Source organism: Polypterus senegalus, chromosome 1 (genome assembly GCF_016835505.1).
Source record: "Polypterus senegalus isolate Bchr_013 chromosome 1, ASM1683550v1, whole genome shotgun sequence".
Taxonomy (NCBI): Eukaryota; Metazoa; Chordata; class Cladistia; order Polypteriformes; family Polypteridae; genus Polypterus; species Polypterus senegalus.
In genome coordinates this window covers 214428646-214444522 of record NC_053154.1, presented here as the reverse complement: position 1 = coordinate 214444522, position 15877 = coordinate 214428646, and the positions used below count along the sequence as shown (strand labels likewise).

Genomic DNA, 15877 nt, shown 5'->3' with positions numbered 1-15877 from the left:
TTTTAAAAGAAATTTATTTAACCCACTACTTCAAGACAGGAAAAAAAACACTAATTGTAAGCAGATAAAAAAGAGCCCCCCAACACACCATGTTGAAAAAAAAAACCAACATTCTCACAATCACTCTCCAACCCAAGCTTATTTTTGAATGTTTTCCGTTTTATTGAGATTACTAGTTGCACTCAACAGGTTTTCTATCAAGTATAGATTTAACAATTAAGGGTTCATTTTACAAGTATTGATTTTCTAAGCTCTATCTTTTGTTAGACATACAAAAGTAGAAACAACTGAAATAATGTGTGTCAGTATGATCTGAGACAACTTTAACAATATTACTCATATCTCAACATGAACTTTCAAAAGTGTTAGGGATATTTTCACAAAGAGGGGATGCTGTTGTTGCAAACCTCTTACACAGAATAAATGCAAGGAAAACAAAATATATTTGTAAAACAGATATTTAATTAATTTACACAGGGGTGGGATACATAAAAGGAAGATAACAAAATACTAATATTCAGAAGTAAAAAACCAAAACCTCCTACCTTTCCATTCCTCACTCTTAAAACACAAAAACACTTCTTTCTCTTAATGCATGTCTACATCAAATTAAGCATGGTTAACAAAATCTCAATCTCCGTACATACGTAATGCCATACCTGCTTAACATTAGTTCAGTTCTCTAGCCATAGGACTGTCATTAATATTTAAAGGAATCTATAAATTACTGAATGAATCCTCACCTTTCATAGAACAATTCTGTAGGTACATTACATTCCGACTTTACACATCACCACATAACCTTCCCAAACCAACCTAATGCAAATCGTGGGGAACCCACTACCCTGGTAGCAGAAAGTACAAACCAGGAGCCAAAACTGGACAAGGCCAACCCATGCACATAAACAAATTTTCACTTCATTCCCAATCACAAAGTCTAGATAAAAATAATAATGAACTCTGGTAGGCTGACACTTATTTTTCAGAGTGAGCCAGTAGCATTGTTTTAACCTTTTCTGATTTCAAATCTCATCTCTTGCTTGTTAAATGACACTATTTACTACATTTTACTTGTGTCTGTTATTGATAATAAAAGTGTAAGCACAAATAACAAACAGACAGACAGACATTCATATATAATATGCTACCGTGGTTGTTCATTTGTCTGTCCAGAATTTTAAATCACCTGCACCTCGCAACCCGTTTGAACTATTGACCTGAAATTTGGTACACATATACTACATGACGTCTACTATCTGCTTTTGGGGTGAAGATTGACCTTTAAGGTTATTCCTCTTTTTATTTTATTGTAGAATCACCTCTCGACAGCAGCCAGCAGAGCGGATGTGCAGCGCATGCGCACGGGCGCCGTTCACATTCCCTAGTACCTTCGCCATCACTTCCCCTACCTATTCATATCTTAAATCGTTCTTGAGGCAGATTGAAGACTTAAGTGAAAAATTAAAGAAAATGTACTAAGTAATTGCAACACAAACACTGACTTAATCAGTTTTAATGCGAAAAGGTGCTGACGAAAGAAGAAAGGAAGCGGGCCTCTAGGGTGGAGAAAAGAACAGCTGCTCAGGAAGCAGAGAGCGCATCAACCTCTGAGCAAACGAATGCTAAATGTTCAGAGAAAGAGTATGAGAACTAGGAATGCTCAAGTCAACTTTATTCACTGCACGTTATTGTGCAGTACGCCGTTACTGGTAAACAGGGGGTCCTCGGGTTACAACGTCTCGACATACAATGTGTCGAGTTCACAATGCTCACTCCCATAAAAACTTAAGAAAATTGAGACATGAGAAGGAACAAAAAAGGTTAGGTTTTTTTTTACAGTATGGTATACAGTACAGTATTATTTATTTCATTTTCCTTTTTCTGTGGTTTAGTTGTGTTTTTATGTTCTAGAATATGAAGAAATGTGTTAAGATAGGTTAAGTGACTTAGGCTAGGGTGTGTTTCGACTTACACCAAAATTCGGGTAACATCACTGTTGTAGGAATGGAACTGTGTTCCAGATTGAACAGACACATACAAGGTCGAATTTTGCATTTCAGGCCACCTAACCTGCATGTCTTTGGGAGGAATCCAGGGGAACCCAGAGGAAATCCATGCAGACATGGGGAAAGCATGCAATCTTTGTGCAGGGAGGACCCGAGATATGAACCCTGGTCTCCTTACCACAAGGCTAAAAAATTATTAGGAAATATTTACTTAACCATCCAGTTTCTGGACAGTGCTCTTCAGCTGAAAGTCATGGTGAGATGGAGCATTAGTTCAGTACTAAGCCCAAGGCAGGAGTCACACTTTGACTTCAACTAGTTAATACAGAGACATGAATTCAGTAAAAAAGCTAATCTTTGTGATATTCAAAGTAAATTAAGTACTATTTGAGTGAAAGTTATTTAGGTCTCAGAAACTAACACAGATGCATTGTTTTTTTTTCACAAGGTCAAAGACTGTGTGTTTCTAACATTTCCTGAGGCATGAACACAGAAATGGTAAAGTGTAAAATGCTTTATGGTAGTGGAATGTTGCCCGAAGAACACAACCAATGACAAACACACTACAGCAGCTTGAACTGTAGTAATTCTTCATTAAAATGTAGACCAGACCTGCCCTTTACAAACCTCCAAGGACTGTTAATATCAGGTTCACAAAGGTATCAGATTTTGTCTCCACTAACGTAAGGCTAAACCCCTTTTTGATTTGAAGGGATCCTGATGCAAGACTATTGAACGACAAGCTTCTGAAATCTATTGTAACTAGATCAGCTTCAGAGGCAGTTGAAGCATTTCTAGTGTAGTTATCAGGGGACATTTTCCCACACTATAAGAACAATCAATGTGCACTTCTCAATAACAAACCAAATTACTTGAAGAGCACAGCACTGAACAAAGATAAACTCCATGGAAAACACTCCAATATTTGCATTCTTGTTATATACCTACACCATTATAAAGAAAAAAGTGAGCTAAGTGTTCTTGTTGTAATATTCCTGGGTTGTTCACTAGAGGGCATACATATAACAGCATTAGATCCATTTAAAAACTGCATCATACTACAACGGTTTCCTGAGCAGCAGGTTTGTTAACTTCAAAAATCAGTCAAACCATCAATTCATTAACTACTTCTATATGTTCACATATGTCATTCACAACAGATAACATAGCACAGCTCAGTAGTCAAAGAAAGGTCTTAAAATGTTTGGACATTACACTTAAAATCAGGATGAAAGCCTTAGAATCCATTAAAATTAAATTAAATACGAAGAGACAGAGACAGTAAGGTAATGTTTAGAATAGTGATGCAAATTTTAATCACATTTGATATTTAACTATGTTGACTGATCAATAACAATTCATTGCTAGGATAAAAAACCTTGTTTGGTGACACAGAAAATAAACAAAGGTTAATATTCTAACAAATGTTTTAATTTAGCATTGCACAAGGAAAATGTTTTTATATTAAGATAAATTGTGACAGAAACTGTCTCTTTACATTATTTAAAAGAATTGCAAGTATTTAAGTTTAGAAATAGAAGCATACTGATAAACCACAACAGTCAGTCACACGTGCATCCTGCTAACTGTTATGCCAACAGTCTGAGAACTTGCTGTTATACTTCGCTAAGTTGTTTCCACTTCTTGATGGAGTTATGTTAATATGTTTAGTTTTTAAAATAAAACAAAATGCTACGGAGATCTGGTCATGCACATCGGTAAATGTCTGGTCACAATGTTTCAAGCACTACAATGCAGTCACTTTGTCTAGGAGTCCCTATGTCTACAAGGCAGTCAGTTTTGTGGCAAGGCCATCAGCTGCATGTCTCGCTTGAAAAATGTTATGTCTGTAATACCACTGATTTCAAATGTCAGCCATCTCTGTATTGGTATGTTATTTTGATAAACCACTCAGTTGTTAGTATAGTGCAAAGGTCATTTAGCCTTTTGACTGTGAATAGTTGCAATTTCAACTCTAATGTCTTCCTCTTAAATTGTTTCTCTATACAGCTAGTAACAGTGCTTGTAAATGGAATGTGTAAACCAGGTTTATGAAAACTGATAGGCTTCCCAATAATGTGGATTGGTAATATATCTTATTCTATCATTGTATGCACCCTGTGTGATTTCAACTTGTCATCAGGTTTTCTTTTTCTAGTAATGCATTTATGGGTTGCTATAGACCAGCATCTCGATTCACATGTCTGTTTTGTATGTGGTAATGCATTTTAGATGTGCCACTTCTATACTTCATTACAACTATTAAACAGATTGCAGCAAACTTCATAATCATTTCAGTCAAAATGTCCCCAAACCAAGTGATGTTTAGCACTTCCTTTTTGTTGATAGTATCAATTCTGCTTCAGAATGATCTGATATGTACCTTAAATACTGCCCTTATATGACTTTTTAAATTAACAATATTTCTCAAAGTAAATCTATACAGCAAGGCAATTAAATACCCAACACAAGTTTAAGTTCATAATATAACCAATAATATTATTTGATTCACACTTTTTTTGAAAAATGTTTAACTGTTAACACCCGTAGTTAAGATGTATTTGACAATAATAACATGTATACAAATTATGCGCAAATTTGTAAGAAACCAAAATTTTTTTTAGAACTTTTAGTCTTTCACCAAAGCATATATGAATAATTAGTAAAAAATAAAGTCATAAAATATTTGATGTTCACCTTTTAAATTCAGGGTTTAATGTACTAAATAATTACTCCTCAGAAGACAATCTGAACTTTAGATAAATAACTAAGAAGTACAGAATATGCGGACTGGAAATGGCTGTTAGTTCTTCTAATTTGCAGCTAAGTAATGTGTTCTTAATGTATTTATATTGCTTTGATTCCATTTTACAACTTCCAAAATTGCATTTTAAGGTCAGTGAATACAGGTTCAACATAAAGCCTCTAACCTCCTGGATTATATAGAAGTTTATTCCACATTCTAGAGTTTTTTTAGTTGTTAAATGTTGTAATGTCTCTATATTTCTCTTGCTTTTATAAGCTGCACTGGTGCCAACACGAAAATTAGCAATTAAAAGAAGGAACAGACAGCTTCAGCAAGTTGTAGCTAAGTGCTTAACATCTTTGTCACACGTGCCTAGCTGACCTAGATGTGTTATGAGGTAAAGTTTTGGTAAAAACAATATTCAGTTCTGCGTGAAATGAAACCGACAATGGTAGCCCCCAATTCCTCTGTCCAAAAGATCATGCTGTTTTCCACATGCCTGCCTTGAACTAAAGGCCCTTTGGTCTGATTAACAATTCCTTGAAGGAATCATAGAAGTGGTGGTGTGAATTAAATTATATCAGTAGGGTGCACTGCTGCAGCATCTTGCACATATATAAAGAGAACATGGTGACTTGTGAAAGACGGGTGTAAAGATAAGAATACATCATCAATAACACACCTTTGGTGTCACATAAATATTTGGCTTTATTTTGCTTTATGTTTTCACTAAGGTGAGTGAGGTATAACTGCTTCAAACACTAATATATATATATATATATATATATATATATATATATATATATATATATATATACGAAACCTTAAATATTACCATGCACTTCTGCACTCTTTTTACACAAAGGCTCTTTTTTATGGCATACAAGAAGAACTGATGTGATAAGATCATTCCTCCAAAACTACTCTCAAAGACCTCTCTCAGACTTTTAGGTTACATGGAGTATTTTAGGATAATTCCTGTTTTTTCCTTTCCTTGTTAATTTCATAAATGTTATGACAGGTCTTAAAAAAGATCCTACTAATCATTTTCTACTATTGAAGAATCAGCAGCAAAAAAAAAAAAAAAATATATAACCCTTTTTATAACACCTACGTACTACTGCGTGATATGAGACATGTTTGAGAGAAAGGGTTTGAGAGGATAATACTAAATGATCAATACGACAGCTGGAGACAGTACAGTTGTGTTCATAGACCACTTGGATGGTAATGTGCATCTGTGCACTGTAGGTGTTATTCAACGTATATTCCACCAACCTTTCACATAACTAACACATATTAAGACAAATTTCAGCAACATGGCCATTATTTTGCATACAACTTATATTTAGTTTATAAGAGTTGACATCTTCTTGTACATTCAGCTCAACAGGTCAGGGAGGAATGTTTCCTGTAACTGTAAAACATCAAGTTTAAAAACCGAAAAACAGTATTATAATGATATAGTTTTAACAAATGAAAATGATTATCTTTGATGCCCGATAAGATTACTTAAAGGGAACCAAACATTTCAATAAAAAAATAAATAATCAGGAGTGGTTTCTCATAGACTTTTCGCATACTCAGATATGGGGATGTATATTTGAGGAGTAAACTGCAAGACAATGATTACACAGAATTTTAATATTATGTATATTAAAGAATCATCAACAATAAACAAAAATCGAACAATTATAAAAGTAAAGTGGAATAAATTGGACTCTGCACCTGCATGAATAATAAAATACCACTTCCAGTTAGTGAAAATCACTCAAACGTTGATAGAAATCTACGTTTTGTACTTAATACTTGTATGCAAAATTTGGTTGACCTAACTGAAAGGGTACTCATGCTATCGTGTTTACACACAGACACAGACACAATTCCAAAAATGGTATTTTTGGACTCAGGGAGGTCTAAAGGGTTGAGATTCAACAAAATCTCAAAATAAAATTTTTGGACGATTACCATACTTTCCCTACAAGAAAGTAAATTGGAGTCAGGTAGATCTAAAATGTCGAGATTCATCAAAATCTCGAGGTCGAATTTTTGGACGATTACAATACTTTCCCTATATTTCGTATACAAGTAAAAACATAGTAGCCTTTATATATTATTGTATTGTGCACAATGGTTCACATGGCTCAAGAAAGAGGGAGCTGAAACAGCACAATACATAAGCATATCGTCTATAGGTTTGCACTGGATAAACATTTTCCAAACACAATATTGTTTCTTTTTTAAAATAGCACAACATATCAAGAATATATGCCAAATACTTATGTCAATGTAGTTCAGGTCAAACCATATACATTAAAGACAATTCCAGTTTAGGAAATGGAGCTCTAAAAAAATGTTTAGCCAGTGAAATGATTCTTTACAATCTTTAAAAGTTTGTTTTAGGAAAGAGACAATTATACTGCCAAGGGAAGGTGGAGATGCTGTTGATCTCAAAAAAGATAAGGAAAAGTTATAATCATGTCCTAAGCAGGTAGAATATACATACAGTATGAACAAACATTAGTAAGGTGAAAGATGATAGCAGACATTTTAAAGGTATCCCAAAGCAGATTTAAGATCAACAGACCCATTGTGAGTGCCATTGAGGACAGTCAGTCTTCCCAGATGGGGAATATCAGCAGCACCTACCAAAATGTTTTGTGTCATTATTCATTTTCATAGTTACTTTAAAACACTTGAAAATACTTCCCAGTTAAAAAGAAAGTTACAAAATGTTTATGGATACCACTGTGGTGCAGTAATTACTGTTGTTCCCTTACAACCTTAGAGGGGCATTGTATTCAACAGTACTCTCTCTGTGTAATTTATGCATTCACACAATACCTGTTAGGTTTTTCCTTGGGTACTGGCCCACAATCACTAAGTGTGGATACAACTGTAGTTACTATAAATAAAAAAAGTAAACAATGGATTATCTAAACTAAGACAGTAGAAGTGACAAAAAAATTAAATGATACTTGGCACGTTCAGCTCTACTAAGTGCAAGAGTGACACTGTCAAGAAGAAAAAAAAATCATTGCACTCTGATCCTAGAAAGGCTTTAAATGCAAATAAGGTTAAGGTTTTCAGATTTACACTCATTGAACGCAATCAAATAGAAGCACCTGCTGTATCTATTTTTGACATCAAACGCTTTCATGCAGAAACTGAGGTTCAAATTTAAGCCTCATTTAAGCATAAAAGTGACAATTTTTAGCAGAGAGGCATACCTTACTTATTTTCACTTCTTGTGAAGTTCAAAGCAAACATAAGAGATAAAAAGTTAGCAAAAGCTAAATCTATAAGGAAAAATGTTTTTAAACTAGACCATATATCTGCTTATCACTAAATATTATTTTGTTGAATTAAAATAATAATTTGATTGATCACTGACAGTCTCAGGAACATTTAGGTTAGTACAACTTAGCAGGGATTTCTGACACACAGAAAGTAAGCAGTAGTTTTTATGGTAGGTGAAAACACATGTGGAATCCATGCCAAAATACTGGGAAGAAACTGATTTTTAGTGCCTTTTCTAAATATGTGTAAATGAAATACTGGCTGTCATGTTAGTTGCACTATTAAACAATCACTGCTTAAATCAGCACTTTACATGTCAAGACAAATATTAATTTATTATATGCTAACTAACCTAATTATTTTAGTGAAATGAACTATTTCAATTATTTAAAAAAAGACCGAAATTGGAAACCCAAATTACTGTATAACAGATAGGCTTTGCACAACAGAGCAAATAACCCTTAGGCAACATACATACAATATTTTATTGATATAATATTAAAATGCAGATCATTTTTTTGTTTGCCCATTCCACAGGGCTTTTTTAATCTATAAGCTAAAGCGGTATTTTTAGGTAGTTTCACCAACTCCACAATTTTTTCAGCTAACTTACAGTACATGAGCCTTCACATTCACAACCCCTTAACCAGGGTTTTCTACACCTTAATTCCACAAGCTCCTTTCTGGTTAAAACTGACATCTTCTCCTCCCTTAGCAATCTTTGTAAAATATCAGCTCATCTGCCCTTATTCTGTGTCTCAGATTTGAAAGATTTTCATCTGTCACCACAACTTGAGTGGAATTATGTTATAAGGAACAGACCACACTTTGCAAAAACATATACATAAGAATACATAAGAAATATGAAAAACAACAGGAGACCATTCAGTCCTTCAAGCCTGTTTATTTAGCTAATAGCTAAGCTGTCCAAATATTCCATTAAGATTCTTCTTTAAGGTTGTTAAGGTTTTTGCTTCAGCAACATGTCTTGATAGTTTGTTCCAGAGTCCCACAACTCTTTGTGTAAAGAAGTGCTTCTTGGCTTCAGATTTAAATACACTTTCTCTTAATTTCCACTGATGTCCTCAAGTACGTGATTTACCCTTAAGCTGAACGAATGTTGATGGGTCAACTTTATCAAAGCCTTTGAGGATTTTAAATACATTGAATAGGCCCCCATGTAGTTTCCTCTGCTCAAGAATAAAGAAGTTTAATCTAAATCTGTCATAATAGGATATGTCTTTAAATCCTGGGATGTACTTGGCTGTCCTCCTCTGCAGAGTTTCAAGGGCTGCTATGTCTTTTCTGTACCGTGGTGTCCAGGAATGTACACAACACTCGAAATATGGTCTTACCATGGTCTTGCATTATATAATGTCCCTTGACTTAAATTCAACAGTTATTATGATATAGCCTAACATTTTATTTGCTTTTTTAATTGCTTCTGTGCATTTCTTAGTCAACATAAACCCATAAATCCTTTCCAGAAGTTGCTTCCTGTATAACAGTGTCTCCCATCTTGTATTTATAATTGATTGAAGTATAGCACTTAGCACTTTACTACATTAAACTGCAAACTGAAGGTTGTCCTGGTCATTTTGAATTCTTTTTGCTGCCTCCTTAGTGTCTGCCATCCCTCCAATTTTGTGTCATCTGAGAATTTGACAAGTTTACTAACAATGCCAGAAATTAAGTACATATATATGAAACCAATGTATGGATTATCAAATTATATATTTGTGATGTGATCAGAGGGAACCCAAAGGAATACAGAATAAGCTATGCCTAAAAATGAATCAAATGAACCGAAAAACTGGCAGTTTTACAGAATTATTCAGTAAATTGAATCAAAATGCCCAACACTAATTACTTCCCCTCTGAGGTCCACTGGCACAGTTATATACACAAATTATGTAGAAAAGCAGGTGTGTGCAGGGCTGTCCTCCTTGGACATGCAAACAGATATATTTGTCTTATAGATAGAAGTTGTTAATGTGGTCTGAACTGACAGTATGCAAACATTAACTATGAGGAAATGCTGGTGCAGCGTACCGCGGTGTCACTATCCCATTTCAAGGACTAACTTTAAACCACCACCTGGTGAAAAAACTAACCCTGTCCAAAAAGAGTTTAAAAATTACAGCAGTTCTACATTAATTAGTAGTTTATGCCACCTCCTGTTGTAAAACTAATCTAGTTAAGTGATCCGAATTATAAAAGAAAAGTTTAAACAAAGGGAACTGTCCTCGATTTCTGCTGCCCACTTGTGCAATTCAGTTGAACGGCTGATTGCTGTATTCTGGAACTGTGCATTCTGCTTGCGATGACAACAGGTAGGTGACATCCTATGCATACAACCTTTAACAAGCATAAACATTGAACAAAAATAAATGAATTCCTTAGTAACACATTTGACATACTTATACAACGGTGATTTACAAAATGATGTTGACTATTCTTGCCACAAGAATGAAAGAGTGCTTACCAAACTATATTTGGGAAATTCATTCATTAAAAACTTATATCTGACAGAATTTGTGTAAGATATGTGCTATCCTAACCCAAAATTTTAAGCTCTGGAAAAGATAAATGAAGAGCGGGCAACAGCTGAACACAAGCTACAAAAATCAGTGTTTGCTCAAAGTCTTGCCATAGATTAAATGTGTAAACAGCAACATAAAGTTGGAAGGTATAAAAAACTAATTGATTTAGGAAAATTGTAAATACAGCAGATCATAAGATAAAAAGCTTCTCTGAATCCAAAAATGAGTGTTTAAAAGAAAAACGCCTATGTCACTACACTCACAACTATCTTATTAGGAATCTCTGTCACTTACTTGCTTTACTCTAGGCTGTTACTTTTTTAAAGGGAGTAATTATATTGTGAATATCCAAAAACCCAATTAAAATCATCATAAAAATAGAATTATTAATAATAACAGCACAACCCATATATACATTTTATGTATTTCACACTCCACTATCATGCACACTATTAAATTAACTAAATTGAAATGCATTCCAGTAATATATATTTAAAATGTATCACTTTCTTTTTTAGTATTTCTTTGAGGAGCTTAAAAATATATCAGTAAATAAAACCAGAACAAGACGATTAGTTAGATCTCCAGTGAGCTATCCACTTCTCCTGACCAATCAACTGGCACTATCACATAATTAAAATCAAAAACTCCAATGTCAGGGGATTGCTGCTTACCATTCACTCTTAACTTAACAGAAACAAACGGCACAGTTAACCAAACATAAATTACCTTTCAGAAATACGTTTGAATGTTCATTTGTCACACTGAAATGACTAGACCAGTATTTAAATTAGATGTTTGCTGCTGTATCATACTGGATAGTCAGTTTGTGGATAAGAGAGACAAATATCTTTCATATAATAACTCACATTTCTCTGTAAGTCTGAAGCACTATTAAACTTCCAAAGAAAATGGAAAAAGGTTTCTGATATTCTAAACTGCAGAACATTCAGTCACATAAGATAATGCAGTGGGGCTGGAAAGCTGATGGTTTTATTTAGACTGCAACTTGAAGACAGTCTACTGCTGCCTATTTTGGTGTGCCACATAACAGCAATAATGATACGACATATTTGAATGGTACAAAAGCTAATTAAACATTTTTAGAAGACACAAAACATTTCAAAAAGATCCTTGTAGGCTATAAACCAACAATTAGATTACAAGTAAACATCAGTAAGTTTACAATGGTATATAGTGCAAAGATTTAAAGGTATCAAAGTTATTTACCACAGATTAGTGTTTCTCAGATTCGGTCCTGGGCTATCTCTGTGGCTGCAGGATTTTATTTCAAAAAGTTTCATGAATCACTGAGTTGCGCTTACATCTCACTGATCTAATTGTTTAATTAGCTGGCATTTTTATCTTAGTTTACATTTAGAAAAGTGCTCTAGTATGATATTTACATTTAGAAGAAATTCTGAAATTTTTGTTTTGCTATACCTTTAAATGCTTAACTTCCTTTAACCATAACATTTTAATTTCACAATGTTTTTTGGGGTTTACATCTTTAATTATATGCAAATTCTGACAATTAGTGATGAGCAGTGGAGACAAAGGTGCAAATGAAACTGGATGTTAAATGATAGCAAGCTAGTGCAACAGAATGTTCATTTGTGTGCTAATTAGTAAGAAAAGAGTGAAACCTTAAAAAAGATTGGATACAATTAAGGGAAGAAACTTCACAGAAAAAGATGCATTAAGAAGAATATGGTAAAAGGCAGTTAAACTTCTAAAGCTATGGTAAAAAAAAATCTGAATTTCTTGTACATGTGAATATCATACTAGCACAAGAAAAGAAGATGCTAACTAAGGTTAGCTAATTAAACGATCAGATCATGCAGAAGTTAAGACTGACCCACTGATTTCTAAACAGGATAAAATGATAACCCGGCGCCACAATGGTACTCCAGGACTGAACCGGAAAACCTGTGCTATTTATTTAACCCAGGGTGGGTTAAATTATAAAATATTACGTTAAATAAATATTTTAATTTTAATTATAATAAAAGTATGTAATGACACACGGTTATTATTCTTTTTGTCATTTGGTTATTTCTGCTTCACAAGGTCTTTGGTACAGTAAAGGAATGTTGTCTGTTCATTCATTGATAGGTGCTAATCATGGGAAATATTTTAATGAAACTGACATGAGGATAACAAACTTACACAAAGGACTTATTAGGATTTTCAATGAAATTAAGTTATTCCATAGAGATCATTATTGTATTTTATAAAGCAACAACTACTGCTGCTTTCTCTCTAATGTCATAAACAGAAATTCAAATAACTGACAAACACATAACAGTATTATTAACAATTCAAGACTGAAGTCTCAATGCATGATAAAAGGGAGCAAATTTGAGCATAACCATGAAGATCTGGCAAGCTCACACTGACAGTCAATGTTGAAACTTAAATGTCCTCAGACAACAAGCCCAAGCAACAAAAAAAAAAAAAAACACACAAGAAAACCTAAAACAGTTTAGGAGCAGTGGCAATACATAAGGAATTTTACTGAAATTAGATTCCTTCCCAGATAATTATGATTTAAATCTACAGTACAGTAAACAATTTTAATACAGAGTTGTTTTACATTTTTCAGCTTCACACTTACGCTAAAATCTGATGAGCTCGGCCCAGAGCCACTGTTGAGTTTGTACGTCCAGTAATGTTTGGCAGTAACGAAAAAGTTCCAAGGCAACAAAGAACCCACACCCAAGAGGAAAAAGATGGCATAAACTACAGAGAAATTGTCTTGAGGTTTCTGCCTGGATGCATAAAGATTATGTATGGAATCTTCACTAGGGAGTAGTGGGTCCTGGTCATCACTGTTGGAATCATCGGATTGGTTTTGACTGATTCGCTGTCCATGGAACGTCTCCATCACAACTGAAATGAAAAAGGAATACACTCTTATTTAAGAAAAAATACATTTACATGTCAAAAAGATTATTATATTCAAAGAGAATCAGACATCAACTTTCATGCTGTTAAAATAGTATCCAAACTGATTGGCAAATTCTACATTTGTTCTACATAGAATACTAGCCATTTTACCAAACTTCGCCAGGAAATTTTGGAAGACAATTGGCCTCAGTTATAGTGCTGTCGATTAACCAAATGAATCAAAAGTACTATGTAACAACTACTTTTCTGCATACCATATTTGTACACTGTGTAATCATGAGCAAGTTACTACACATGCCTGTACACCAACTGGAAAAACAAATCAAAAGAAATCAAAACGTATCTCAAATGTTTTAAGGCACCTTGGAAAAAGGCATCTGTTAAATAATAAGTACTAATTATAATATTAGGTCACTGGAGCTGCTAACTCTTGAACATGCTATATACAATTTCCTCTGAGTATAACATTTCAGCATTAGAGAAATTCCTAGTAACCTGGCTTTTGTTGATGGTTATTGCAAAACACAATTTTACAGGAAAGTGTATTTTTTGATTTGAAATTGAAAGTGAATTATTTTGAATGGTGACATATTATCATTATTAGATGTGTACATTGTTCATTCAAGTATTTCTTTTCGTGATTTTCGTCAGTTGTATGGTCCCCCTTTAAAGTCCACAGATGCAAATTCACATTCAAAGACTTTATAGAGAGAGTGCCGGGGTATGAGCCATCACCATTTAATTAATTAGCTAATTTTCCCTTTTCCTATAACATCGTTAAACTCTTTCTGAGATTTTGAGGTATTTAGTTTTTCTATTGTATGGATGGAAGTTTACCCCTAAATATTGATATCGAAATTTCCTTTCTTAGCAGATACACTCTGCCCAAGATCTACCATTCTGCTAAATTTCCACTTTTAAACTAAATAGGAAATAGTATTTTTTATTGATGAGCAAGTCAACTTTGCACTACATATTATATACAAATTATAAACAAATACATAAAATACACCTGAACGAAAGTTTGCATAACATGCTCCAGCATTAAAATGACTTTAATGGGAATTTTAAACGGGTGTGAAAGACTCAACAAGAGTTTGGGTTATCATTCATGCACACACAATACATATTCACAACTGGTTATGCCAAGACTGGTGATTACTTTACGGATTTTGGACATTCCCCCCATGCTAATAGCAAGTTTTTCACTGGGTACTTAATATTCCTTTCACATACCAAACACATGTATACTAGGATAACAGGTAAAACTAAATGGCTCACACAATCACAGTGAAGCTAAAAGTGACTCAGTTCGATTTTTTCAGATATTATTTGACTGTTCAAATTAATTTTGAAATTTGTCTTTCTGCAGACATCCATCCTGAATGTGACCAATGCATAGAAAATTAATAAAAGCAATTTTTTCTGAGAGATAAGTCCTAATAGCACAGCAGCCATCATGTCTACTTAACATTGTTTTCAGCGCAAGATATCTGCTCTGATGACAAGGAAGACAAGTTACATGTCTCCTAACTTAAACCGATGTCACATTACACAACTTTTTTGTGGGTTATGTCAGAATTGCTGATTGCAGTTCTTCAGTGTGTTGCTGGACCATGTCAATTTAAACTACAGAAAAATCACGGATCATGTCACATTTACAGATGAGTTCTGAATTTCCAGCAAAATCATGCTCTTACCTTTTTGTGACAGCCAATACCATGCTGCCTGATCGAAGCCACTGTGTACAAAGGTTTAGCAGCTATGGCGAGTTCAGTCTCAATATCGGCATTTTTTTTCTTCATTTTTCCTTTTTTTGACATAGTATATAGCAGTCAAATGTTTTACAACGCCACAGTTTTTCCAGTTTTTCTTCAAATTCAATCAGCTCAAATGCAATTAATGACCTAAAATGGTGAAAAGGTGAACAGTAAACAGCCAGAGGTTTAAAATTTAAAGTTCAGTTTAGCAAATACTGAAGAAAAAAAAAAATCGGAATATTACAAACGGGCCTTCTTCGGGAAACAACTAATAGGTTACAATCTACAGATGTTCTGCAGCAACTACTGTAAATTAAGCCTTGCAAGTTAAAACAATTTGCATAGGTGTCCCAACTTCTGTTGATTACTTAAAAACCCTGTCTGTCTTAAAGCAGAGTTGGAACAGACTGTGTTACTACACCCTCTAAAGTACTACCTGAACAATATTACGTTGACATAGAACAAATAAACAATGGCAAATAAAAAAGTAAGTAAAGAAGTGTACAAAATTTTATTCAAATTTTTGATTCATCAAAGTAACCAATTTTTGCTGAGAACAGCCAAAATGTGGTAACCCTTGATTTAGTATGTCAGTCACTCTGTGCAAGTCAC

The 15877-nt window shown here is 33.9% G+C and overlaps 1 protein-coding gene across 2 annotated transcripts in view; it reads right to left on the bottom strand.

The window, feature by feature from the left end:
* Positions 1-15877, bottom strand: part of slc29a3 (solute carrier family 29 member 3) — an 85725-nt gene that overhangs the window by 36171 nt on the left and 33677 nt on the right. The window contains exons 3-4 of one of the 2 annotated variants that reach the window (XM_039768734.1): positions 15206-15412; positions 13213-13487 (exon numbers count right to left, since the gene is read on the bottom strand). In XM_039768734.1, coding sequence (XP_039624668.1) covers positions 13213-13482 — 270 coding nt within the window. In that variant the 5' untranslated portion in view covers positions 13483-13487; positions 15206-15412. The remainder of the gene's footprint in view (positions 1-13212; positions 13488-15205; positions 15413-15877) is intronic. The other variant, XM_039768725.1, reaches the window with a different exon arrangement.